Source organism: Chelmon rostratus, chromosome 18 (genome assembly GCF_017976325.1).
Source record: "Chelmon rostratus isolate fCheRos1 chromosome 18, fCheRos1.pri, whole genome shotgun sequence".
NCBI classification, from domain to species: Eukaryota; Metazoa; Chordata; class Actinopteri; order Chaetodontiformes; family Chaetodontidae; genus Chelmon; species Chelmon rostratus.
The window spans coordinates 15,722,014-15,749,013 of record NC_055675.1 but is presented as its reverse complement, the minus strand read 5'-3'; the positions used below and the strand labels follow the sequence as shown (position 1 = coordinate 15,749,013).

General features: G+C 45.6%; 2 protein-coding genes across 3 annotated transcripts in view; both read right to left on the bottom strand.

The window, feature by feature from the left end:
- The window catches only part of LOC121621596 (rho-associated protein kinase 2-like), a 30,646-nt gene extending 18,822 nt beyond the window's left edge, over window positions 1-11,824 (bottom strand). The window contains exons 1-8 of the mRNA XM_041958085.1: window positions 11,402-11,824; window positions 7,075-7,156; window positions 6,640-6,740; window positions 5,799-5,936; window positions 4,390-4,650; window positions 3,560-3,704; window positions 3,173-3,311; window positions 605-696 (exon numbers count right to left, since the gene is read on the bottom strand). Coding sequence (XP_041814019.1) covers window positions 605-696; window positions 3,173-3,311; window positions 3,560-3,704; window positions 4,390-4,650; window positions 5,799-5,936; window positions 6,640-6,740; window positions 7,075-7,156; window positions 11,402-11,497 — 1,054 coding nt within the window. The 5' untranslated portion in view covers window positions 11,498-11,824. The remainder of the gene's footprint in view (window positions 1-604; window positions 697-3,172; window positions 3,312-3,559; window positions 3,705-4,389; window positions 4,651-5,798; window positions 5,937-6,639; window positions 6,741-7,074; window positions 7,157-11,401) is intronic.
- Window positions 11,825-13,092: 1,268 nt separating this feature from the next.
- On the bottom strand, window positions 13,093-26,410 carry LOC121621875 (sine oculis-binding protein homolog). Of its 2 annotated transcripts, none has more exons than XM_041958566.1 (7): window positions 26,166-26,410; window positions 23,418-23,547; window positions 22,901-23,095; window positions 21,534-21,685; window positions 20,136-20,231; window positions 18,025-19,962; window positions 13,093-15,493 (listed from the first exon to the last, which is right to left on the bottom strand). In XM_041958566.1, the coding sequence occupies exons 1-6, from the start codon at window positions 26,256-26,258 to the stop codon at window positions 18,034-18,036; spliced, it is 2,595 nt and encodes an 864-aa protein (XP_041814500.1). In that variant the 5' UTR covers window positions 26,259-26,410; the 3' UTR covers window positions 13,093-15,493; window positions 18,025-18,033. The 2 variants fall into 2 exon arrangements, with proteins under 2 accessions (XP_041814500.1, XP_041814501.1); XM_041958567.1 differs by having other exon boundaries at window positions 18,025-19,941.
- Window positions 26,411-27,000: the final 590 nt, after the last annotated feature.

The window sequence follows — 27,000 nt, the reverse complement described above, 5'->3', positions numbered from 1 at the left end:
TGCAGCTACACAGCATTTAACACAACATGCTCCTATTGGTGGAGAGCTTCATCACTAGTATTGCTAATATGATTAATGCAGAGCCTGTTTAACCCATTGGATAATGTAGGGCTATCAAATGAAACTGTCTGCTCCTAATTTGCACATTTAAGAGGTGCTTACTAGTATTAACAAAACACTATTATTCTCTTTAGTATGAGATAGCGTTGCAGCGTTTTATATTTTCTTAATGATCTCTGCTATATTCTTGTGGAGTGGCACCCATCTGCAGCTGGTTATCCTGCAGGTTTTGTGCACCATGTGTTCAGCATCCACTCATACAATGTAAGATCCGAGCGGGGAGCATATGGCGAGCATGTGTACATATATGTGCAGGCTTAGTGGCTCAGGAGATTGAAATAAACTATGAACTAAGGCTGAAGAGAAACAGATCTGCAGAGGAATGGGCTGGAGATGATAAGAGGCATAAGCAAAAAAAAAAAAGAGGAACGGCAAGGAGAGGTAGAAAAAGTCACATTAGCAGAGATGGAAAAGAGGAAATCTGCACCTGCATTGTGGGGATTTAAAAACAATACACAAGGTTCAAACACATGCACACACTTACTCTCTCGGATGTTGTCAAAGGTCCACTGGTTGTTCTTGAAGAACGGGTGGCACTTGATCTCATCCACGCCGGTGCGGCCCAGACGAACCGTCCTGCACACAGCAACAGGACCAAGACTGTGAACTGAGCCTCCTCAGCCTGAACACAAAACACACCCCCGCTCGTCCCCTCCACCCACCATCGGCATGTCACCCCAAACACACTAGCGGAGTGACCACCAGGCACTGACCACACTGACCAGCGTGGAGAGCCGCATGACCGCCGGTGGACACTGGAACCTCCTCTAACCAGACAGATAATACAGATTCAGGAGGAGAGAGTGAGTGAAGGCAGCAGCATCAACAACTCTGACTGACTCAAACACAACTGTTAGAGCTGCTGCTGCCCTCCCTCTCATCAAAACTCCACACACACACACTTTCGCTCTCTTTTCATCCCCCCTTTCCTCCCTCCTCCACCGCTGGGTACAGGGCTGGAGGGGTGCGGCAGTTTGGGCTTGCCACGTGTGGGACATTCCAGGCCCAGCCAAGGGGAAGAGAGGGCAGGGGCGGGGAGGAAGAAAGAGAGAAGAGAGAGTTTTAAAGCCCCGCAAAAAAAAAAAAAAGACGTGCAACCAAGCCAGGCTTACAACAAGTCGTGTCTGAATGCCTGGAAAACTGCAGGAGCACAAAGGAGAAAGTTACAGCAGAGAGGGAAGGATGGAGAGATGGAAAGTGGCACCAAGAAGAGGTAGAAGAAGAAAATTACAAATGGAGAATGATGAAAACACATGGAAAATAAGAGGAGATGTAAAAAAAAAAAGAAAAAAAAAAGAAGAGAGGATGGCTGTGCTTACAGGAGTGATTCAGCAAGACAGGGCGGCAGTGACAGAGCATGTGTGGTGAGTGAATGTATTGGTCAGTGTTCAAGATACGTGTGTGTGTTTGTGTGTGTGTGAGCCACACACACACACACATACACACACGAGAGCTGCTGGTGGGAGAATAGTGAGCGAGAAGATAAATAAACTGAGCGAGGACAAATGAAAGGCTGCTCTGTGCCGAAGCAGAAAGGGCCCGTGTTTGAGGCCGCTCGGGGGCGGGGCTACTAATGTAAACAGGAAGTGGTTGCTTCCAGGGGGAAGGGCCACTGACCGAGTAGGTAAATGACCCACACCCACACACTCATGTCACGTTTACCTTTCATACTGAGAATATGTTGGTACACATTTAAAAAAGAGCATTATTTGTATTCAGATGTGGGCCGGGATCAGCACTACTGTATGCTGAGATTTGGAGTCACTGATTGAATTTCTAGCAAAATAATAAGACAGAATTTTAGTTTTATTAAAGCAAAAGCTGGTGACATTTTTTAATTTTCTTTTCATCAGCAAAGCCCATGAAAAGACCAAAAAATAAATGTCCAAAATGTCCGCAGAATGTTAAAAAGAGATCACTGTTGCCTTGGCTGACATGTTCTTTCATTACGATGAACACTTGGCACTGTAGTTTAATTTGAGTCAGTCCCACATGCTGTAAATACTCACTAGCACACCATTGTGTATCAATCCACAGGACTGTCATGTTCAGTAGGAACCACTGACTGTAGAAATATTGTACAGAGCTTCTGGACCTGAAAAGTGAAGCCAATGCAGTAGTGCCTTAAACCTGCACTCTTTCTAACGGCCAGCAGGAGGCGATAACACTGGCTGCAACAACAAATCAGATTGTATGTCAGTTTATGAGAAACTGACTCTACTTCTCACTTGATTCATTAAGTCATTAAACAGTTTCCTAATGAGTTCAAGGCCTCAATCGCTAATTTCAAGTCTTCATCAATACAGCATGATGTTCATTTAGAAAATTATGGTCCCATTTACAGTAAAATAGACAATAAAGCAGGGTTTGCTTTAGGCTGTAAGCTACAGTCACTACTACAGGTTGTCTTTGGGTTCATAGTCAGATCCTCCCCAGCTCCACCCTCTCACCCAAATATGGTCCCAAAAAACACAAGATGGCAACGGCCATAATGCCAAATTCAAGGAACCATTAAGACTTTTGGTTTTGGTCTTTTCATGGAGTTTGTTGACAAGACTATAAAAATAAGGTCAGCGTTATCTTCTGGTTCTTCAGTTAGAAAAAAGACACACTTAATCAGCTGAGCTGGAGTGAATTTACCCCTCCTGAATGAAGCGCCGTGTACTGAGGAAGAGTTGTGCGATGTGTTTAAATCCAGACGATTTTTGTCATCTTTGTCAAGTCTAATCTTTGACACAGTTCTCACATTGTTTACTTAAGCTGTTGCTCTTCTCAAATGGGAGTCTACAGTTCAGTGTTTGTAAGTAACAGATGTGTATTGATCATGTTCTATCAACGTGTCTCTTTAGATCATTTTTTTGCCAGAAGGTTCAAAGTGCAGTCAGAACGTGGGCGCCTTCTGTTCTGCTCTGTGATCCAGAGTAGAAAAGGAAAATGGAAGTGTGCGTGCAGCTGTCTGCACATGACAGGCAGCCTGAAATTGTGAAATATTCTGAATTCTTGTTAATGCATCACGCACAAGTGTTAGCTTTTATGATTTCCATGTGCCAACCTGTCAGTTAGAAAGGCACAGATGAGGTCTTTGGCATCCTGAGACATCTCTACATCGTCTGGGAAGATGAGGGAGTTCTTGTGGTTCATGATCTTCCCATAAGTTCCAACCAGGGACTCGGCATAGAAGGGAGTTTCACCTGCAAAAAACAGTGTACTGTAACTGATTTGTCACATGGAAATATTTAGGGTTTCAATGGCACAAAAATAAACAGGATGTAGTGTATGTGCTGGAGCTACGCTGCTACTGATTGTACCAATGACTCAACCATTGCAGCTTCACTCCAACATCCAAGACAGGATTTAACATGACAGACGTGCTGCATCATATCCTGCTCACATGTTAGTGTGTAAAAAAACATGGCTGTACGTATGGAAGGGCGCTCACCGACCAGCAGCTCGTAGATAAAGACTCCTACAGACCACCAGTCGCACTCCCGGCCGTAGAAACCATTGCCACCCTGAGACTGGAGCACCTCGGGGGAGATGTAGTCCGGTGTGCCTACAGCTGTGTCACAGTGCACCATGCCTGTCTGTGCACAGGAAAATACACAGGATTTACTATAGAGAGAAGGAAAGAAGTCAACAGCAGGGGCAGCACAAGGGTGGCAGAGTTAGAGAAGAAAGTAAATAAGCCATATTTCCACAGAAATATGCAGTACAGGGTCTGGACTATGGCTGCAATGTAAATATTCCATGACCCCAAAAACACAACAGCACCATATGAAGCAGAGAATGCATGAATGCTGGTGTGTCCTTTCATTCTGAGCAACTGAATTTGTCATTTTCTTGCATAAAACATATCTGAATTGATTCACACACAGACAGCCAGTTTAGGGCAGAGTTCAGTCTCGGCTAGACTGTTTGGACCACGTTTATCTGACGATTCTGGCTGCTATAGTAGCAGATTTTTCAGAGAGCTCAATTGTGTGGAGCCACTTGTGAAGCAGCTATTTAGAAATTGCTGCGGTAGAAACCAAAAAGGTGGAAAAAAAACACTTCCTGAGCCACAGCAGAGGCGGGACCTCTGCTGTACTCTTGATTGGTTGTTTAGCACAATAACTTCTGAGGCCTTTCAAAACAACCTGATGCAACAGCACTGCCTTGAGTTTCACTTCACAGTCTGAACACTTGGTGGTGCACTAGGGCACTGAATTCAACTGATTCAGGAGGTGTACTCTCCTCTCCCAGCACAAAAGGTATCATCTACAAACCCACCGAGTCCATCTTCATGCACGTGCCGAAATCCGCCAGTTTGAGGTGTCCGTGCTGGTCCAGCAGCATGTTGTCGGGCTTCACGTCACGGTGGATGAAGCCCATGGTGTGGATGGCGTTGAGCGCCAGCACCACTTCGGCTGTGTAGAAGCGAGCCCACTTCTCAGGTATGTCGTAGTTCATGGTGAGCGTGACCAGGTCGCCCCCGGGCATGAACTCCATCACCATGTAGAGGTGGCGCTCGTCCTGGAAAGCGCAGCACAGCTAGGAGACAACAAAAAGAGTCACTTGATGTCATTGAAAGCCCCACGTGGGAGAATCACGCTGCTCCTTTGATACAGATTTTATTAGCAGCTGTGCTTGTGTTATCTCTGGATCATCTGTGTTCAACACGACAGAGCACAGATTATTATCTCCAACCTGATGTCGACATCACGACGGCAGGTTATTACCACAATGCACAGCAAACAGAGCTGAGATTAAAGAAATCAATTTAATATATATATATAATGATATAAGATTCATCTTTAAAGAAGCACTGAAGTTAAATTATGTTAAATTGTTACTTCAAATGATTACAAACCTGCTTGTTGTTTAAAACTGGACATAAATCTATGGACTATTTATGGTTGTGTCCATCCTTCACATACCATAACCAAACTATTTATATATCAGTTACATCCATTGTTACTATCAATACAGCATTAATTTAATGTTTACTCTGCACACGAATTCAACATTTACTGCACTTTGCCGTGTTTGCATCATCTGATTCGATGTTAAACTGCTATCCAGCACCAATAGTGATCTCCACATTATATTGTTTTGCATTGATTTTGAAGTTAATTGCTTAAAAATATAAGCATATTTGAGTTTGTCTAATTCCCATCTGGTTATTTTCTCAATAAGCTGGTTATAAATTGAATTTCCAGCAGATGTGCTACCGTATATCAAGATGTACTGTACAATATGTTGCTTTTGAGACATAAAATTACAATATAGAGGATTTTATCCATATAGTCCACCCGTAACATCATCATTAAATCTTTGTAAGATCTACAATTCAACTGTCTAAAAACTTGAGCACTGTTTTCCAGCTATATTGATTTAATGAGGAAAACCACTTCACTTCACAATTAATATTTAGCCATTCTGTTGTATTTATAATATTTTCTTTATCCCTTGAAGTGGACCAAGGCAGTCAATCCCAAAGGGGTTATTTAAAGGAATAACACAATTTAAGCAGATATGTGGATCAGACTTAGTATTTGAGTGATTAGAATAATATCTGATGCACTATCATGACACAATTTGTATGACGTGTGCCTGCAAAGGAGGCAAACATCTACAAAAAGCCGACGTTATGCATCGTGCCTGTTGAATAGGATAAAGCCAGTGAATGTGCTGCACACCTGCACCACCCAGGGACTGCTGGAGAAGGCCATGATGTGCCTCTCCTCCCAGAAGAAGGCCGAGTCTGACCGCTTGATCATCTCAAACTTGTTGAGCTGCTTCATGGCGTAAACCTTCTGCGAGGCCTTGTGGCGGACCTACAGCAGAGGCGGGCGAGGAAACGGAGGAGACGTTAGCGTGTAAACATTGACAGCTGTGCGGGGACAGTAAGAACAAGATAGTAAGAATGTCACAATGACCAAGATAACATGAGAAACGCAGGGAGAGGAGCGGAGAGGGCAGCCCATAATTACAGGCACACACCCATAGAAAGACATGCTTACACAAGATTTCAAGCACAAACACACTCGGCAGCACCCCCCTCCTCCTGCTCCTCCACACCCCCACACCAGACTTCACACTCCTCTCCCACACACCGAGCCTGTCCAGACTTGTTTCTACCACAATGCACTCAGCAGAGATTCAGAGTCCTCATGCACAGGAGACAAACATCTGGAAATGTGGGAGTGTGAAAGGAATTACCGCTGGCCTGAATACTTTTTTAAAACCCGAAGCCAGTCAGGTTGGTCAGGGTGAGGAGAAAGATGCCAATTACCATATATTTGAAATACCAAAAACAAGCTGCAGATGTTCCACATATACACAGGACACATGTATCTTGGTCAATTCACAGATTGTTGCTCCCTCTAGTGGTTCTCATTTCTGGTGTTTTGCGGCAAATTGCTGAATTCAGGAACATCTGGAGAAGCTTTGCATCCCACTTTATGTCAAACTGCACTGCTGCTACAGCACAATGCAGCAAAAATATTGAGGGAACAAGCTCATGGACTCGCTTCTCACCAGCTGCACCTCTCCGTAGGCTCCCCTCCCGATCAGCTTCACCTTCTCAAAGTCCTCAAGCTTCACCTGCAGCTCCCGCAGCTGACTCACCGTCTTTTCATCTGCGGGACGGACACACACGTTAGCACGCAAACACGCATCTGGTGTTATTTATCGAAGACACAGTAGCTTTAAGGTGAGAAAGACTGGTTGGTAGCGTGGTAGGCGGTATAAATATTCAGAAGACATGAATCAGGACAAAATACATAAAAAATGATTATAAAAAAGAGAAAGGCTGCAAAAAAGTGATACATATCTCAACTTTCAGTGACGGTTTGGCTGGAAAATGTCAGAGGTGTTTATTTCATATATATCTGTCTCTTTTGTGACCTTTAGCAGAAACAACGAGCACTGTAATGTGACTTTGACCTTCATCAAACAAACTGAAGCTCTTACATCGATTCAGAAAGGCCTCTATGTTTTTGTTTTTCCGGAGGGCAGGAAAGTTCAAGTCATGAGCCAAGGCATTCATGGAATCCTAAAAAAGACAGAGAAGACAAAAAAAAAATCAGTTAAATCACCCTCTGAAAACAAACTATGGATTCTCAATCAAAAATGATCTTTTACCCCCGCTGCATTAAAAGCCTTATTGCTTCTCAATCTAACCACTACACTGGAAAAACAAATATCATCCTGCATTTCATTGCTTGGGTTTGGCTGAAGTGTTCATGAACAAATTGCGAAACATGAAAATATAATCGTGTTTCAAAGCTGATTCCAAGTCACATTTTTGTTGGAAAGCAAGGAGGGAACATTTCTCTTGATTCTCTCGTTAATCTGTCAGGGCAAGTCTCGTTAGTTGGGCAACCCTGACCTTCTGCTGGCTGATAAAAGATAACAAAACTGAGTGAAGGGAGGAAGCAAGGAAGGAAGGAAGGAAAGAATTACATTCTTGTGAGCCGTGTGCTCCTAAATGCAACATTCAGGGGAGAGAGCAGAGCGACGCAAAGAAAACAACGACAAGAGGACAATGGAGGCTGGATGCTGAGACATAACAAGACAAACAACACCTGATGCCGGTACCCCCAACCCCCACCTCAAACAAACACACCCCCCTCCCTTTGGCTTAACGCGCAGGGCCGCCGGCAGCATCGGGCTCTCGCTTGTGCCATCAGCGCTTAAATCAGCGGTGTTGAGTTTCACGTGGAAACCAAAATGTCTCTGTGATCCAAAGGCTGGCAGGGTGGCGGTGGGGCGGGTGGATGTGGGGGGGTGAGGGTGTAGTTTGACCCTCTGTTCCCCACAAACAAGGGTCAAGTGGAGTCATCCAGTGTGTGTGTGTGTGTGTAGAGGGGGTTGGGGGAGTCTTTAGTGTCTATCCGACTGTTGGTTTGGGGACATGTGAGTGGGTGGGCATGTGGAACAATTCTGTACCTTTAAATAGCAGCGGTGCGGAGAGATCACCCCCCAACCCCCACCCCACCGCAGACGGGTGGAAATAGACCTGAAGGCTCAGAAGCTATTGTGGGACAAACAGCTTATGGGTCTGGATTCAGGCAGATCTGTGATCGTTTTACACTCTGTGTGTGTGTGAGTGTGTGTGTGTGTGTGTGTGTGTGTGTGTGTGTCTGCAGCGGAGAGGGAACCCTGTTTTCACCAGTCTGCCAGCCACGTTAACATTTGAATCATAAGGAAGTATAATCTAATTTTAGCAGATTCAAATGAAGTCTTTGGAGTGTGTGGGCGTGGCAGCCGCTGCATCCTGCCTCACACCCTTTTATCTGGAAACCTGTTTTGATCATAATCGCTAAATCCACCCGTTTTTAATGAAATCACCTGGAACACAAAACCGTGGTGCATTCAGTTAACGTATAAAGAGTTGGAAATGTAACCCAATCGGAATCCGGTCTCAAATCTGACTATTAAACTCAATAATCAAGCATCAAATACAGTCATGTCATATCAAAAACTTAAGTTCTGCCAGATAGTTAAAGATATTCTGCCAGTTATACCATCAGTAGCACCACACAGCATTGTTTTATAAGTGAGGCCTACATCTATGAAGCGATACTAGTCACGCCATATCTCACATACACTACATGGGCTGCAGGCAGTTTTAACTGTAGCAGTATTTCATTATAACTTTGGTTGAAATAACTAATTTTGATGATTGCACGTCATTAACAATTTTGAATTCAAGCATTCCTTTAAAAAAATAAAAAAAGCATGTGTGAGTCCTGTCCCTTTGTATTAAGTTTTATAAGTCTGAAATAACCAATCACAGTTGGTTAACACATGTAACTAGCCAATCACAGCGCCTGCAGGTCATCCAGGCTCTATGTGCTCAATTTTCTCACTGCGGCTTTAATTCTAACGACTACTTAGCTCTGCCTTGCTGACTGACGAACATACGGTAGGATTTTGTACATGTGTGTACACACGCAGTGTAGTTCAGGTTATTGGTAAAACTCAGATGTGGAGCTACTGGAGCTTCCCTTGCAGCCTTTTCATGGTGGAGCCTTGCAGAGTTTTTGCTTGCACGAGAACGATCTGCAGCATAAAGCCAGTAAGACAAAAACGGTTGAGTGTGGATGCCAGAAAGACCAGAGATGGTGCACATCAACAAAAAAGAAAAAAAAAAAAAGAGTGTGTACTCCCGAGATTCCCACCACTATTTACAGTGTACAGACATCACACGTTATCTTGTGGCATGAAGGGATCAAGATTTAAATCTCTGGCGTCCAGACGGGGCCTCAGACCAGTCAGAGCCGCACAATCAAAACTCGTTTGATTTCCGCTTCCGCAATCTGGACGAATCCGAGCGCGGGCCTGTAGCTCGGGCTGTTAAACTGCGCCCCGTCTCCACCGATAAACAAGGGTTAAGACGAGAGACATACCTCTGGAGGGTATTTGCTATGCTAAGAGACAGAAAAAGAAATGGTCTCTGACTGGTACTGGTACATCCTGTGATAATGCTAAAAATTGAAAAATGACACTCCACAAATGCTTCACCGCCAACTATTACTGCTTATTAGGATTTATCATTTAAAACTGCTGGTTCTTGTGGTCGGCTCTGGTTGGCGGAGCAACCCTAAAAGAATACCACTTGACCATTATTCCCATTGATTATTTTTTAAATGATTAGATTTAGAATTTAAGCATATAAAATTTGAAAAATAAAGAGACACTCCCATCACAGGAGCCTAAACTGATGCCTTCAGAACGCTTATTTTGTCTGCTCGAGAAGCCAAACGAGCAACTGTTTGGCACAAACACTAAATAAACTGTCGAGTGTACGAGTGATTCATTTTCTGATTAACTTGCCATTACAGCACAACACATAACCACAAAAAAAACAACAAATCAATTGTTAATGCGCCGACAGAAACTCGTCACCCGTCCACGGAATTTATGAGTGACTGAGCAAACAGGCTTTGGCGAGCGTTCAGCGACTGCATGCGCCTGGTGGAATAACAACAGTCATTCCCTTATCATGATTATGTGCACTGTGCACACTGTAAAAGAAATACAAACAACATAGACATAAAAAAAAAAAACTCAACATCTTATCCTCTACAGAGCTCCGTCGACTCAGATTGAAGCCCTTTGTTCATCCTTTGTGGGCACACAACAAAAAAGATTGCGGACAAACAGGAAGTAAGTGATGTAAGGTCGGGGCAGGTTAGCTCCATCTCAATTCCAGGAAGTGACCTCAGCTTCCTGTGTGGCAGCTCCCAGCATCAGGCGTGACCACTGTCGAGTCCGCCACAGAGCGGGCTGCGGCGACTGGCGAGGTTTGGATGGAGCGGCCTCACTTGGCTTAACTTGTGACTCACCAGCGGTGGAAATAGACGCGGTTCCCTCCAGCAGGAAAACCCGTGCGTCCAACACCTAATCTCCTTTAAATGTCTCATCAAGTCATCACGCTGACATACTGACCCCAATAATGATCCCTGAGCATGATTGTCTGGATTCTTTTTCTCCGAACGTCACCAAAATAACCTGACTGACAACCACGGCTGCTTTTGTTATGGTACCATCCACTCTTGATGTCTGAGGCGTTGGTAACCACACTTTTAAAATGCAGCTTTCCATAAGAAGAGTTTGCACTTGCAAACCCACAAAGAAAGCAGACTTCTTTGGGCTGCGGCCTGGTGCGAGATGCTGCCGGCGCAGAGGTGGAGGACAAAAGCTGCTCAGAAATGTGCATCTGCTGTCAGAGGCTGGGGCAGAAGAGCTTAGCAGTGGCAGCAGTTTTATCAAAGTAGGCCTGAGTGCATTCTTAGGACAGGTCAGAGTGAGGGCATGTCAATTAGAGGCCGCAAAGAGAGTCGACGGTGATGGAGTGGCACGAAAACATCAACTATCAAACAGACGGACGCTTCCTGTTTGGTGCTTCTTTCAAAAGCGTGTCATGTTTGGTTAATATTAACTCAGTTTGCTTTGTTCCCAGCACATCTGTAAAAAGTGAGAAATAAAGCACAAGGTGGCACACACTGAGTCTGGGTGGGGTTTCCCTCATTAAGAGCCAACTTCGTGATAAACAACTGAGCTTTTCACGTGCAGTTATCTTAGTTATAAAGATAATTATCTCCAATTATTCACCCAACTACAGCAGGAAGTGTTTCTCTTTATCTAAATGTGTGACGGGTTTGTCATTTGTTGACTCCAGCTGTCCTCTGAGACAACTGACATGTCCCTCCAGGTGATCTGGCAGAATAAATGCGGGCCACTCATTATGACGCCTACCTGTGTCAGACCCCGCAGGTAAACGCAAACTCACCAGCAGGGTTTCCAAGTTCAGCGCCGACTGCGGGTTCCTCACCAGGGACTCCAGCTTCTTGAGCCGGCTCTCTTGTCTGCTCTCCGCTCCCAGCATGATCACGGCGCCGTGGCTCCAGGTCAGACGGGGAAAACACAGAAACACCTGTAGGCCTGCTTTTTCGTCTCGGGACTGAGGCGGGCGGTAGGCGCACTCCGCTCCCGCTTGGCTCAGCTCCTCATGTCAGCTCCTCTGTAAACTGCGGCGGGAGCAGTCGGGATAATTATTTACCCCAAAGTACGCCGACAGGCTCCTTTTTCACCTGTGTCGCACAAGAAGTGAAACCCGAGCGGACTCTGAGACCAGAACGGAGCCGCGCGTCACTTTCAGGTGAGTCCCGTCCGCACACAGGTAGATACAACAAATTCTGCTCCGACCACAACGTGTCCAACCTGTAGGAAGGACAACTGTCAAGGTACGCAGAGGGAAACAGCACAACTTCCGGTTAGAACTATCAAAGTAAAAGAAAAAGTCAATGAAACCTCAAAAGAAATGCTACAGCCAGATGTTAAGTATTGCTGAATATACTAATATAAACAAAGAGGGAAACAACAGATTTTTTTTTAAGTAAGGAATTAAGTCAGAATTGAATAGAAATAGAAATGATAGGTATAAGCATTAAGATAGTATATACATATCTATCAATGAAGAACATATTTATCACATTTAAGTTGTAAATTCTGTAAAAAGTTCACTTCAAGTAAAATTCAATTTTATGCAATAAAACGTTGAATAAAATTGTAAATGGTAAAAAAAAGTGGAATATAAATGAAAAATATTTAAATATGACATCTCTTACTTTTGTTATCTCTTTTAAAAAGTTTTTCCTGCTGTTTCCTGCTTTCATGTGTGTTTCACGTCACTTGTGTAGCACATTGTTGACCGTCTGCATCTTTTCCATGAAATGTGTTGTAGCTATAAATAAAGTATTGTTGGGACTGGATTTCCCCTTTGTCAACCTTTTTCACTCTCATATTAATGAGGTAAAAAAAAGGTTTAAAATCAAACAAATAATAAAGCGATAATATATAATTTATAATAAACACACTGCCATAAAACGGCTCATCGATAAATGCTTTTATTTTCAAGGCAGAGCTTGCATCCGGTTTTATACTACCTAACTGTGTGTGACTTGACAAATATGAATTCCCATATCTATTCCCTCTTTCCCTGTGTGCGGATAAGTATTTGAGGACTCCTGTCCTGCAGTTTTGGTCGCTGTCTTACCCTGGAAAACTGCCCCGGGCCGGAAAACCGCTGCCCCCCTTAATGCCTCCAATCACAGTTCCCAGCAAGCCCTCACCAGGCCGGAATTCCTGCTCTCTTATCTCATTCATCTGTTTTACCGTCACAGCTCAGGGCCTCGACCAACTTTCAGTATTTTAGGAATGCTGATGCGCTGCCTTGCAGACACTAAGAATAGAATTTTTCCAGCACCGCAGTGTGTTAACAACCCACACCTACAGCTCAAAATTTGCATAATTGTTTTATGTGTGCACATTAATTTGGATAATGATGGATAACATTGACATTTAGAGTGTTACAGCCCAACGCAGTATCAATTCTTGGGTAAAAATGAGAAGGAAAACATCTGAAGTGACATAAGAGGAGTTAAAAACTGAAAACACACCAGACGCTTCCTTGCTCTTAGAATAACTTTTATTTATTTTACTTTACAAAGAGGTCTCCGCTGAAGCTCTCAGTTACTGAATCTATATTCAAATACAAACAATCTGTGATTAGTCTACTCAAACAGTGGGCTAAATGTTTGACAGGGGAGGTCAGAGAGTACCAATGAATTTCAGGCAACAACAGCAAAAAAACATCTGATACAAAAGTATTTTTTTGTCCAAACATTGGATCAACACACATCCTGTATCAGGTCAGAAATGGCAATGATTAAAATGTGCAATAAAAACCGACAATGGCAGTCTTAACAATGTCTTTTTTTTAGGCCTCTGGCGTCACAGCAGAGGACCACTTGTTGACACGGCAGCTATATGCACGCCGTGATGTCATCAGTGACTCATAGGAGCTGTTGACAAAGTCCCCTGGCCAGCCGAGGATGACACCAACATCATGGCATGACCTGTGGTGAAGATGCAGGCTGGAATGAGTGGGGATAAATGTGTCGCTGCTGTGGGCGCACACACACACACGCACACACACAAACAAACACACAAACTCATAGGCATGTAGTTTTGGAATGATGGCAGGGGTGGGTCACATTTAGAGTTATTCTAGGAGTGGGTCATGATGACTTCTTATCCCAGAGGAGGCTCTGAAGGGCACCCTGGGTCTTCTTGGTATGACATGGCTGTAACAGTAGGCAATATTAGGATGTAATGAGAAAATAATGGCAGCAAGATCTGGAGGAAGAGCTATCTACTTGGCATTGGATATCAGTCAGCTGGCACTGAGTGCAGTGTTCTGTGTAATCGTATGGGTTTCAACAGACTGCCTATGGGCCTCTTGCTGCTTTCTTGTCTGAAAAGGGCAGGTGCAAAGCTACAAAGGCAAACACTGCTCTCTAGTGGGCATACAGTATATAAACATAAAGACAAGGGACATTTAAGAGCTTCAGCACTCACAAAAATACAATCATCAAAGAGAAAACAAAAGAAATAAAGCACTTTTTTTGTGAAAATCTACAGATGCATCATCCATAAGTTAATATAACATCAAATAGTATCTGCGCAGAGTTCAACTAGAAAAACTGAAATCTTACAATGGGACAAAAGTGTTGAGAAAGCCTCTAAGTGATCAAGCTGGATCAAATCTCATCAGCTCACCCCCAACAGTGGGAACTGTAATACTGATCGCTGCATACTACAGCGTTTGATGATTGAGTTTAATACCACGTTCGGTAAGATTGCAAGTCTGATTTTTAGAATCATCTGATCAGAGACATGAAAATAAAATCAGACTCAGGATCAGTTAACTTGTCGGGTAACGTGATGTTCAGGATTTTAAAGAGAGCATGCACAGCACTTGGTGCTCAGGTGGGCCAGGTGAAAGGTGAGGGAGGGTCTGCGAATCAAACATTAATGGACCAGCGTTATCTGGGCGACTTAAGCGTCCACAGACCACATCAGCTAATGTATATCAGTAGGTGTTCCCTCATAAATTCTATGTAGTTTTAGAGGAGGCAGAGGGAGCATCCTTTCTCCTACTGCTCAGTCATCTGTCTTTACAGCCCAGCCAGGCTCTCTCCACACAGCGTGTTAACTGCCCGAGGCCAAAGTCTTAATCTCAGCAGAATTTCTCTCCTCCCTTAAAGGAAGTGAGAAGAGTCGGGAATCACAGGCAATCAGTTGTGAGGCATCAAACCTCAGACTTAATATGTTACTGTGTACCGTATTTAGATTGGGCGCGAGGTGGAGGGGAGAAGGGTATACTATATTCCTGGCTGTCGGTCAAAAAAAAAAAAAAAAAGTCCTGAAGTCTGAGCCCCCGTCGGCCAGGTAACCCAAAACCTGGAGTGGGGAGTCAGCGTGGGATATGGGGAGAGGAACAATGTGGCTCTTTGTGCAAGCCGGCAGAGAAAACAAACCGTTTCCCCTGGAAAGAGATCATGTTCAGGCTCCATCTGAGAAGACCACACAAGGCTGATCAGAGCCCTGTCTGCTGTGTACAGCAATGAGAGGAGGAGGAGGAGGAGGAGGAGGAGGAGGAGGAGGAGCGCATCTGGGCAGCCTCACTAACTCGTGCACACACACACACAAACACACTTCAGGGCAATGTCAGACAGGAAGAAGATCTGAGACGCTCCAAACGAAGCGCTCGCTGAACACAATATGACACACGAGCCAGCAATACTCTTTGGTCCGAGACAAAATGTGTGACTGTGTTGTGTTCTTCCCCCACGGTGACTTGTGATAAAATGGCCATCTGGACTGCTTCCTGGATTGGCGCCCTGCTGGTCTACAGGCAGAGCAGCACTCTGGTGGGCTGACAGGCTGAGGGACTGGCTGGAGGGTGTTCGCACTGGCGTTGTCCACAAGAGGGCGTGGCACAGAATCTGGCACTGCCGTACAGTGTTAAACAGGGAGCCTGTTCATTAGGTGGAGGGAGAGAGAGAGGAGGAAGGAGAAAGGGTAGTGAGATGTTATAGATTCTGGGCTGTGTAATTTACATTTCTAGCATATCTTATATCACCCCCTCCTGTCCTGGACACTCATTCCTTAATCCGCCCGTTCTACATAAACACTGAGAATGAGGCTTTTAGTCATGTCAACACTCAGATAACTGTCGCAGAGGGCACAATCAAACTAAGGACATCTGGCTTCTTTCTCTCTCTCACACACTCACACAGACTTTCATTCAAACACGCATATTAAACGTAAACAGACGCACACACACACACTGACATGTAAGGGCCAAACCAGGGTTCTGTACTCCCTCTGTCCCATTGCGTTTTAGTTTCAAACGCTCAGCGAATACCCATGTGGTGGGATCGGATTACACGGGGCTATAAAATATCCCAAATAAAGGCAAAGAAAACTGAGACGGGCCGTTTCCTGAGGTGAAATCCTCCAGTTGGCTGCTGATTCTGTCAGATTTTTTTAAAGACTTTTTAGCAGTTAGAGACAATAGAGCAGGACAGCAATGTTCTTCTCACAGTAGAGAGGTGGCAAGCTAAAGTCAGTCACACACGGCAGCCAGCTCCCATTACATACAACGCAGGGCCTATAAATCCGTCTGCACGACACAAGCAGCATGCTGTGATTTCATATGTATTGGTTACTAAGGGGACGCATGAAACCACAACAAACGACAAAGAGTACAGTGGGAACTCCTCTAGTGAAAGGGAATCATTTAACTCATACATAAAACATGTAGGGTAAGATAAAGGTTTGTGATTTCTCTATCAACATCATTTTTAAGCATAATCATCAAGGTGACCCACGACCTTTGGAGAGGAAAGCAGTCCAGGTGAAATCTAAACCATCTCTGTAATATCAGCGGTTAATCTCAGGACATACAGTAAAATGGTAACGTGAGATGGTGGTGAGATACCGGCGGGTGAGGACGGCGGGTGGTGTTACAGCCGTTTGGGCTACCAATCAGGCAAGTGAAATCAAGAGGCCCTTTGATTGGTCCAAAGTAAGGAGGGATTTTCTGTTGCACTGTAACAGCAACATCTGGTTGGCAGCGGACAGCGGTGGTGAGTGAAGAGAAGGAAAAGGACTGAAAGGAGAGAGGAGAGCGCTAAACTCATACGTGGGAGACGAGCCGAGGCCAGAACAGGGTGCCATTATGGCCCTGTTTACACCTGGCATTAACACGCGTCTTGGGTGAGCCGGTGTGCAGCTCCAAGTACAGGTGTGAATGCACTGAGGACGCACTGAAATCCGATAGCTCATACCACATTCAGAGGTGGTCTGGGTCACATATGACCACATTTTTTTTAGCAGTGTATACGCGAATATGGCCACATTGAAGGACTTCTACTCATCTGACGTCCTCTGCAGGCTGAAGCACGTACTCATTTGTGTGCCAACAGGAGGCCACAACAATAGGAAAAACGGATTCTCAACGGAGGCTCACACAAAGCAGGATTCACTTTCGCACTGAAGCCATGATGTGCGTAATTGGAGCACTCTGGTTCTGGTCCTGTGTTTTCTAGTGAAGCCCCAGAGCTCCATCTCAGCTGAGGGCTGGCTCTCATATTCACAGCGCCTTGTAGTCTGACTGACAACCGCCTCCGTCTCAGCAGTGAACTCAGATATCAGCGCTGCCTCCCTATTCGTACTACAACAAGCAAGAGTTTGACTTAGGGGTCGCACTCAGTCAGCCTCACTTGATCTGTCTCCGTCTGTGAGTCTCGTTGGACAGACCATCACATAACCTCAAGGTCACGGCTTTGATTTAGCAGCAGCCATTTGTTCTTGTCAAGACAATGAACCGTTTACCTTCTCACACACTGCAAACTGCTACAGATAAAAGCATCAGCTAATTGGTTAAAATACAGAAAACTCTCCCTCTTAAGCAGACGTGCACTCACATATCTTGGCGAAAGTGAGCTGATAAAACAGGCCGCCATGCAAACAATGCATTGCGACTGTCAGGTTGTGGTGAAGCGATCGCCTTTCAAAGTGACTCTCACTGCCTGTGCCCTCCACCTCTTTCCCCTGTTGTAACCTTAGAGCCCCGAGGAGTGCCAGGTTACTGGGATTCTCTCTCTTTGGCGCCATGCTGTTTAGTGACCACGCGCATACTGTGAGACCTGTGATTAAGCTTGCCCTGTGTATGTGTGAATGTCCGCATTTTCCAATCCCTAGTCAAAAGACAAATAATTGCTGGTTTTTAATTTAACCAACACTGAATACCACATGGGATTTAGAAAGGTTCTGCAAATACAGTTAACTTGGTGTCCTCTTAAATTCACTTAACAATCTCTAATGCAGCAGATCCCACCGATGGGCTGCTTGTGGTGTGTCTTCTGTGGTTGTATGAGTAAAATCAGGAGGGACAGTACTTCTCTCCCTTCTTCCAAAGTGCAACTCAGTCATATCAGATAGAACAGCTAGTGAAAGCAATGCTATCTATACTTTGCCTCGCCTTGTAATATAATCTCTCACCTCCATCCTCTATTTATTCTGATCGCGGATTCGTAGGCATCGCCTCTTCAGGACTGGCTCCATGTCTCCAGCACTGGGCATATTAGCAGGGCTCCGCATGCTGCCCTTGTCCCTGAGTTTGGGCAAGAGCAGCGGGGTGGTGGTCCCACCTGTCTTTGGCGCTGTGGGCAGAGCATAGGCATGGTCCTCATCGGGAACATGGGGGTCCTCTCCTACCTCCCCGACTACTGCTAAGGGCTCTTCTGGCTGACTGACTGGGCCCTCAAGCCGCACTGGGCCTACAGCAGAGCACTTGTTCTCTTTGATAGCCTCCAGCTCACTGAGTGCAGGGTCAGGGGGTGGCGCTGGTATTCTCTGGAGTAGGGAGGAGTCCGGACTGGCGGGTGTGGATGAGGAGGACATCCCATTTGGATTGTGGTCCTGAGATGTCAGGGCAGAGGATGTGGCATCATATGGATGGCTGCTCCCTGTGGGGCTGGGTGGGGTGTGTGAAGATGCAGTGTGAGTGTCCTGGTGGTGGTAGACAGTGTCATGTGAAGGGGACTGTGGGAGAGGAGGGGTGGGTCTGATGATGTCGTGGAGCCCTGACCTGGTACCCTGCCCTGTTCCTGACTCCCCGAGCCCTGATAGGTCCACCACTCCATTGGCACTGGGCCCCAACTTCACTTGGGTCCTTTGAAGAACCCTTTGGATGACTTGTCGCTCCGACTGCTGCTGCTTATAGTCTGTCAGCCCCTCCAACTCTGGGGCTGAGCAGGGGGATTCACTGTACTGTGCTCTGGGGGAGGATGCTCCACTGTGGGGTGTGGATGTTGGGGAAGGGAATGACCTCTCTGATTTAACCCAATCTGTGTCCCTGGTGTTGGGGTCACTTGGTGACGGGAGACCTTGAGTCAAGGTTCCACATAATTTTTTGGCTACAAATCTGCTGTCCCCTTCAGGGATCCCTGGAGACGGTGGCCTGGTAGCCCTGGATCTACCCCTGTCTGCCCCCTCTGGCACAGGCTGGATAACACCACTGTGACTTGGAGTTTCGGGGGTTGCCTTAGAAGGGACTGGAATGGGGATAGGAATGGGTATGGGGACAGGTAGTGGAACAATGATGGGATAAGGCACCAGGACAGTGGGTTGGGGCAGAAGAGGGGTAAAAGAAGGAATACCAAAGTTCATTATGGGAGGCATTGGGACAGGACCTCTTGGCATCATGTTCAGAGGAGGGGAGTGCAAGCCAGGAAAGTAGGCTCCTGGGAAGGGGTGCACCAGTCCAGGGGGATTCATGGATGAGGAGGTTGGGGGCTGCAGGTGAGGAGAGTGAGGAGGTCTGTGGATAGGGCTGGAAGGGGGGCCTGGGTGTCTGGTGGGGTTGGCAAGGGGGCTTTTCAAGCCCTGAGCATGTAGAGGAGGTCTGATGAAGGGCATGGGGATTTGTGGTACCGGCTGATGTTCCAGAGTGGGACGAGGAGGGGGTGGAGGATGAAGGGGAACAGGGTGGGGTGACCCCTCCATAGCAGGGGGATGTGGAGGAGGCTGGATGGGTCTCTCCAGTGTCCTCAGCCCAGAGAGAGGGACCTTGGAATTAGAAGAGGATGCCTCTGAGGGGGAGGTGGATTCTGCTGATCCATGGATTGGCGTAGGCCCTTTAGGGGAAAGGTTTCTATGACGAGCCTCTCCTGAACTGCTGCTGTTCCAAGACTCAGGAGTGAGCAGCTTTTGTCCGGCTACAATGCTGTCCGCTCTCCCCTCCTGGCTTGATCTGCTGGGGCTGGAGCTGGTGAGCGCTGCACGGGCTTCTCGGTAGAAAACATCCATCTTGTACTGATTCAGACACTTGGTGCTGCAGAACTGGAGTCGTTCTTCACCAGATCCAAAGTCCAGGTATTCTTTAGTGTGGCGGACATGCTTGCACCAATCACACACCTGTGGCACAGGGGAGAGAGACTGTGGGGGGTTATTGAAGTGATGGATCCTAGCTGAAAACTTTAAGACCTTTGTACAGATATACAGTGAGAGCTACATGTGTATAAAGCAGTTTTAATCTTGTCATTTTATAGCATATTCATAATAATGGTTTGCATTGGAAAACAAAAGATACATTGATAGTGTCGTCTTACTCTGACATTGCTGTTTATCTTCATCACCAGCCTGGGCGAGTCCTCTGTGTGAGGGTGCTGAGGGGATCTCTCTGCGTGGAGGTCTTCATCTCTGGCCTGACAGGGGAAAACCACATGACACACATGACATAAACCACTGAGCAGCAGTTTGTCCGACCTGAGTTCACACTGCTTTTGATGGATTCACTCTCCGATTCGTGATGACGTAGCTGCACTTGCTTTAAATCAAAGCGCTATACTGGAATCACTCTGCAGTCATTAAACCAAATTTGAGCTTCTTACATAACAAGTGCAAAAAATAGCTTCAAATGAATTGCCTTGTCATCAAGGTTAGAGGCTGAGGTTTGAACTTCATGCATGATCAAACCCTAAAGGTCAGCACAACAAAGGGAAATCACTGTGTTGTGAAATGGATACAATCCTACAACCAAGTAGAGAGATAATTCAAGTGATGTATTGTCATATTTATTAATGGTCTTGCCAGTATTAATATAGGAAATTCCTTTTGATTCATGTAAGCCGATCTGCTGTGGATCTGAGTGCTCCCCCATCTCTGTGACCCATTGAGTCGTGTTGAGTTACGAAACATGAGGCAGCTGAAGGTAAGGTATGCACTGAAAGTGGACACCTCGCCCCAGGCCCTCCCGGCTTTCCTCTCAGACAAGCAGCGACAAGCCAGCGGCAATGGCTTCCTCCCCGCCTACGAAAAACTAGAGGGCTTGTTGCACACAGTCAGTTCTGCCCTCCTTTTTGTCTCTGTCGTCTTGTGAATCAACCTACCACAGTATAAACAACAGTGAAGTTGAAAGGGGATATAGCTGCTTGTCACACCGCACCTCCAAAGAGGGTATATCCATGTCGTAATGGAAGGTGAATAACTATGGCAATGTGCATCAGAGCGGTTCACCATAGTTGCAGCTTGCCTGTCCTCCAGACCAAAGCCACTTAATGGCCGGCCCCTCCTCCATTAACGTGAAACTGATACTAAGTGTCCTCTACAAACTTTGACCTCCCTCCCACCATTCCTAAACTAGCTCCTCCATAATAACAAGAAAGTGTGTTCTTAGAGACCCCCCCCCCTCTCTAAATTCCTGTAAATTAACCCATCAGTTATGACCTTGCAGGACCGGGAGCATCTGTTTCTGAAGGTCTGTTTACCTGCCAGAAATCACTTGATGTTTGGGTCTCCTGTGTATAAAAAGCGACACAGCTGGCACAAACTGTCCATGTACAGTACCTGTATGTGTGTGTGCAATCCACTGGCCTAAACACATCTACAGATGAGTCATCACCATGATATCAGGATTTCTGCACAACATCTCACCAAATAAGGGACAAGCTGCAACTAAATGTTTATGGCTGCCCACAGTGATGCTGATGTGAATTGTATACACTCACCTTATTGCGTTTGAAGTAGGCCCGTCTGCAGGCGGCAAAACACTTCTCGCTGCAGAAGCTCTTGAGCTCTGAACCCATACATAGAGAGTAGCGTTTGACCCCTTCCTTCTGGCACCAAACACACACTATCTGCACATTCTGCACATCTTCCACTGCAGGGAAAGAGCACAAAGAAAGTTTGAGGGCAATTAATGAGTGTGATTTGAAAAGGCACAACCACCCAAAAAAAAAAGACTGTTGTTGGTTATAGAGGACAGTTATTACCTCTCAGTATCTGTGAACAGCTGAAGCTAAGTGCTTTTCAGTGGACTAACTGTAATTATTTAACTCAACTGAACTCCCTCTTACTCAAGAGACATCAGTGAGCTCTGCTCTTTTTGACAAGGAACTGATCCATTAGCCGATTAGCTAATCAAGTATATATTTGAATAATGTCAGTATGTTAGAGAATCGTAGGGACCACAGCTGCTGGAGGGGCCCAAAAATGTCCAGTGGGATATACGCTACTACTACCCCAATTCCAAAAAAGTGTGTATAATGTAAATACAAACAGAATGCAATCATTTGCATAAGAACTGTCCCTGAGTCCATGTAGTAACATCCTTTATACACTCATGTGTTCACAAAGTGGTGAACCTCGCTCCATCCTCACTTGTGAACGACTGAGCCTTTCCAGGATGCCCCTTTCATACCCAATCATGATACTATCACTGTCACCAATCAACCCGTTTACCTGTGGAATGATCCAAACAGGTGTTTTTGGAGCATTCCACAACTTTCCCAGTCTTTTGTTGCTCCTCTCCCAACTTATTTGAAACATGTTGCTGCCATCAAATTCAGAAAAAGCAGATATTTACGAAAATCAATGACGATGAGGTACAACTTTAACTATACTGTTTGTGCTGTCTTCAATTGAGTATGTCTCAAAAAGGATTATCTAAGTATCACATTGTTTTATTTATGTTTTATGCATCGTCCAACTTTTTTGGAATCGGGGTTGTCTGAATGAATTAAACCAGTCTTGGGGAAATATTCTTTCAGGGAGCCCATAGATCCTGCTGCTTCTTATTATCTGCTCCACTGCTCTGTGCACGTACACTGCAGTCTGTAGGTATACAGACCCTGACACATTTTGAACTGTTTGACTTTGTGCACTGCTGACTTTCACTTTAAGTTTGAAGGCTTTCACATCAAGATTGAGTACTGCGTGCATTGTCTAAACAGTGCAGCAGCGCCCACTCAGCTGGAGCACAAAGTCAGAACAACAGAAAATATGTCACTGAACAAATACTAATGGGCTGCATAGTGTATCAAAGAAAGGCTATAGAGCATCAACATGAATTGCATGTAATCCCATAGCCCACTACCTGCTGATGGCTTTATAAGGGGGACAATGACAGGGGCACTCTTGTGCTCTTTGGGGGTGGTCAGGGATGAACTTGTTGAGGAAGAGGAGGGTGAAGAGGAGGGGACACTGGAGGACTCTCTCTCTCCGCTCTTCGTGGTGAGGACCGAGTGACTGACTTTGGTGTCCAGGCTCTTGGGTTTTGGCAATGAGTTTTCTGAAAGCCATAAACACAACATAAAGTGAATGACTCAGAGTTTTCATGCAACACAATAGCATAAATCCACGGCATGCCTCACATGATACTGTAATAACTTTTGCACCCGTAACAATGCCCCATGTTGATTTTTGGTACAGACCTGTTGAGAAAACAATGGATGTATCTGAATGAATGAAACGTGAGAAGTTGCAGCTACAGGAGAGTGTGTCTAGCACATTTGAACAGTGACTCAATGTCTGCACGGAAACCTGCAGAACCTGTTGGTGTAAATTCAAGAAGACTCTGCTCGAGCGGTGAACCGTCGGCACCTGCCCCTCACCTTTTAGCACAGACACATGCTGACGCCTTTCTCTGTAGTTTCTGATCTCATTGGCCTCGGAGTCTCTGAGATCTACCTTGTCGTAGCCGTACCATCCCAGCAGCTCGTTCATGGTGCTTTCTGCAAACGTCTGCATGAGGAAAGGAAAGAAATCACTGATTAACGTTCTATGTAAAGGGATATGGCAACTGAGCCATGGCCTGCCTGCAAAAATGGGAAATTGTGACCGTACATCTTAGGGTTGTTAGTGGAACTTTTTATCCTAGGTTAAACATAATCAGACCTTCCTACTCTGAATCAATGCAAGGGATTCTTTCTCAGCCCCAGCCCAGTCGGAGAAATGAATACGGGCACAGTGGAGTACAGTATGACGCTTTTTCCATGATGTATTCAAGCTGTTTACCCTTGCTAAATCTGAGACGGAAAGGTTTAAAACCTAACACCAGTGTGAAATCTATGAATCATCCTTTGTTTATCTCTTTTAATTGGAAAAAAAGAGGGAGAAGAGAAAACTGTTCTCCGCAGATGGGATGTGTGGTCCCTTTTTTTTTTATTACGACCAGATGAAAAAAAAAAAAAAAAACAAAGGTCTCTCTCTTTATCCACCCACCTCTCTCTGTGGCTTTGGGAGAACCGGATTGGAGGAGAAACCTGATCCGGAACGGGCAGAAATCAGAGCGGGACACCCTACACCGCAGCAAGGTCCCACGGTTCTCGGAAATGCCCCACTCCTCTCCCTTCTTCTCCCTCCGATGTCCACCACTCTCTCTCTCTCTCTCTCTTTCCCCAGCTTTCCCTGTCCCTACCCTTGCCTCTCTTCCTCTCCTCTGCCCCCCCCCCCCTCACCTCCCATCTTCACCATCCTCCCCTCCACCCCAGCACCTTCCAGCCCTGACACCCGACACAGCGCTGCCTCTCAGGTTTCACCCTTTTCCAGCACAGCCAGCCTGCTGTGGCGGTGTTGTAGCGCTGTAGTACTGGCTGCACATTCTTTCCCCTGCTTTCCTCACTCCGACCTCTGCTCTGTACTAGGGCCTCAAAGAAATGGATCTCTCCCTCGCTTGCTCACTTTCTGCTGTGTGTGTGTGTCTGGGAGAGTGTGTGGGTGAGTGCAAGCAGCAGTATCATATCCAGCTAAATATGCCTAACGATGATTAAAGTTAAGTATCCGGTGTCTGGTGCTGCGCTCGGGGCTGACGTGGAGGGAGTAGGTCCGAATGTGGTGTTGAAACAGATGTATTACAGAGACAACACTAGGCTGGACCTCAGCTAAGCTAGAAATCAGTTTGCCTGCCTGCCTGCCTTCTTTTTCCGCACTGCCTTCCATTTATCCTTTCATCATTTGACTCGTTTTAAAGGTGCACATCTCTAGGATTAAATCATGTGTGCTTCACATCACGTCTAACTTGGGCATTGTCTGCAGGAGGACTACACAGATGGCAGCTAGGAGAGCTGCACGAACAGTCTCATTTAGTCTGTTTTCTTGTTAACGAAAGACGGGCAATTTTTTTTTTCACCCACCACTCCACTTCCCACAATGTTGTTTTTGTTTCTTTTTGGCAGTTCAGACAAACATCTGCTTTGTGAGAGTGACAAGCCATATCCCAAACCACAGAGAGAGCTGCAGCCAAAGGCAACAAACCGGGGCCGACCCTGAGATTCAGCCCAGGCAGGCTCACATCAAGCGAGGATAGCGTTTCACATGTTTTGATTAAAATTAGTTAAGTTGTAACACTACACCTCCCCTGGATATCAGACGCTACAATCCAAACCACTTACACAGAAAGACCACATTTCCTCTCTCACGAAAAGGCCAGAATCTCCTCCCCCGGAAAAAAAAAAAAAAAAGCGTTTGTCTTTTTAGATTTCTGAGCTCCTGCTCGAAGGAGCTTCAGATATCCCTTACCGCCACAGTCAACAGATAGCCAGTGTCCAAACCCAAACAAAGCACACAATCCATGGATTATTTTCCGTGCCATAATAGGCTCATAGTGGTGGGAGGGAATCATGTCTGTTACTGTGATTTAACTTATTACTGCCTGTGCTGTGACTGTCCTTTACACCAAGCAGCAGAGGAGAGACTCTTAGAAGACGTGCCTTATCTTTTGAATGGGAACTTCAGTTTTGCTGTGATGTTTGCATCCTTTAAATGTGTGCGGTAGCGTTTTTCCCCAGTCTAAGGCTGAGGTAGGCTATTTAAAGGATATAAATACCCTCTCTCTTTTGGATGGCATGAGGGCAAGCCACTGTGGTACAGCAAGTGTGCGCACTGCAAGAGCGGGGAAGAAGTGACGCACATCTGGATCTCCGCTGGACATTTGCGTCCGGCCACAGCTGGCCTGACATGTCGTCACTGAAAGGCGAAGGCCAGCCGAGTCTTCTTCACTGCGACCAGCTATAATTAAAGAGTCGTGTGTCTCTATGTGTGGCATTTTGACTTTATATTTATACATTTTTTAAAAACTCAGATTATTTAATTGCCTTTCAAGGAGCGCAAACAAAAGTTTTTTTTTCTCTTACTGCAACAAAAGTGAGGTCAAAAAGTGTGCTTGTTTACATAAAAGACACAAGGAGAGCATTCACTGACAACGCGCACAGTATGCGCCTGATTATTCCCAGCTTTGATTTGTGCGCAGTTGGCTCAGAGTAGGAAGACGCTGTGCGCGCACAGAAGTTATCGCTCGATCAATAACACGTCTCACTGGGTAAAAACTCATCCAACAGAAACACACACAGACTCACTCTCACCTTCATCTCCTGGTTGATCTCCCTCTTTACGGGGTGCGCAGGTTTCCTGCTGCGTTTATTTTCCGGCGGTCTCCCTTTCTCCATCTCTGGCATAGTCGTGGTTCTGGCTGGATCCGATCCGGATCAGTGTTGAGTGTCAGCTGGAGGTTTTTTAGCGGTGTAGCTTAGAGTGAAAGCTGTCACTCCCGGTGACAGCGGCTGTCATTCCCGGGCGCCCGAGTCCCTCATCTGGGGCTTCACACCATTCGAGTCCACTGAACATGCGTGCGCTCCAGGCTGGAGGCTCCGCCGCCGAACAATCACCACTCTCTCCTCTCCAACACCGTCAAGCGTCTGCCGGTAGCAAAGATACGGCTTCCGGTTAAGACTTTCAAAGTAAATTCTAAATGACAACTCGAAGTAATGCGATCTCAGAAAACACATTTAGAACAGAAGAGGTTAACAATCAACAACTTAATTGTGGAAGAAAAATTAAAATGCTTTAACGATTTGAAGAATTATTTGATCAGCATGCATTACAATTTAGGTCTCTAGGCTTTAGAAACAAAACTTTGCTGGTGTGAGCCACTTATGTCAAATAGCAATCTCAATTGAATCCTAATTAAATGTAAACATCGCTCCCTGTCAACAAAAACTTAAGTAAAAACTTAGTAAAACGTCTCTGATCAGAACTGAATTTACTCATTTTCATATTGTGTGAATATTCTGAGAGTTGCTTACAATTAAATGCTTAACGCTCTCTTTTGTTTTTGAGTATTAAAACAAATTAGTGAAAGCACACTTCGAAATAAAAGGGGTCCATTAAGCTACATTATTTGTGCATATATAAAGTTTG

What these genes read in the sequence shown, in the direction of transcription:
- LOC121621875 (XM_041958566.1), bottom strand. Translation starts at nt 26,258, where the DNA reads ATGCCAGAGATGGAGAAAGGGAGACCGCCGGAAAATAAACGCAGCAGG. An exon ending in CCTTATAAAGCCATCAGCAG is followed by an intron (nt 21,686 to 22,900) that starts GTAGTGGGCTAT and finishes CTTTCCCTGCAG; the next exon opens with TGGAAGATGTGCAGAATGTG. An exon ending in CCTACTTCAAACGCAATAAG is followed by an intron (nt 20,232 to 21,533) that starts GTGAGTGTATAC and finishes TTCCCCTGTCAG; the next exon opens with GCCAGAGATGAAGACCTCCA.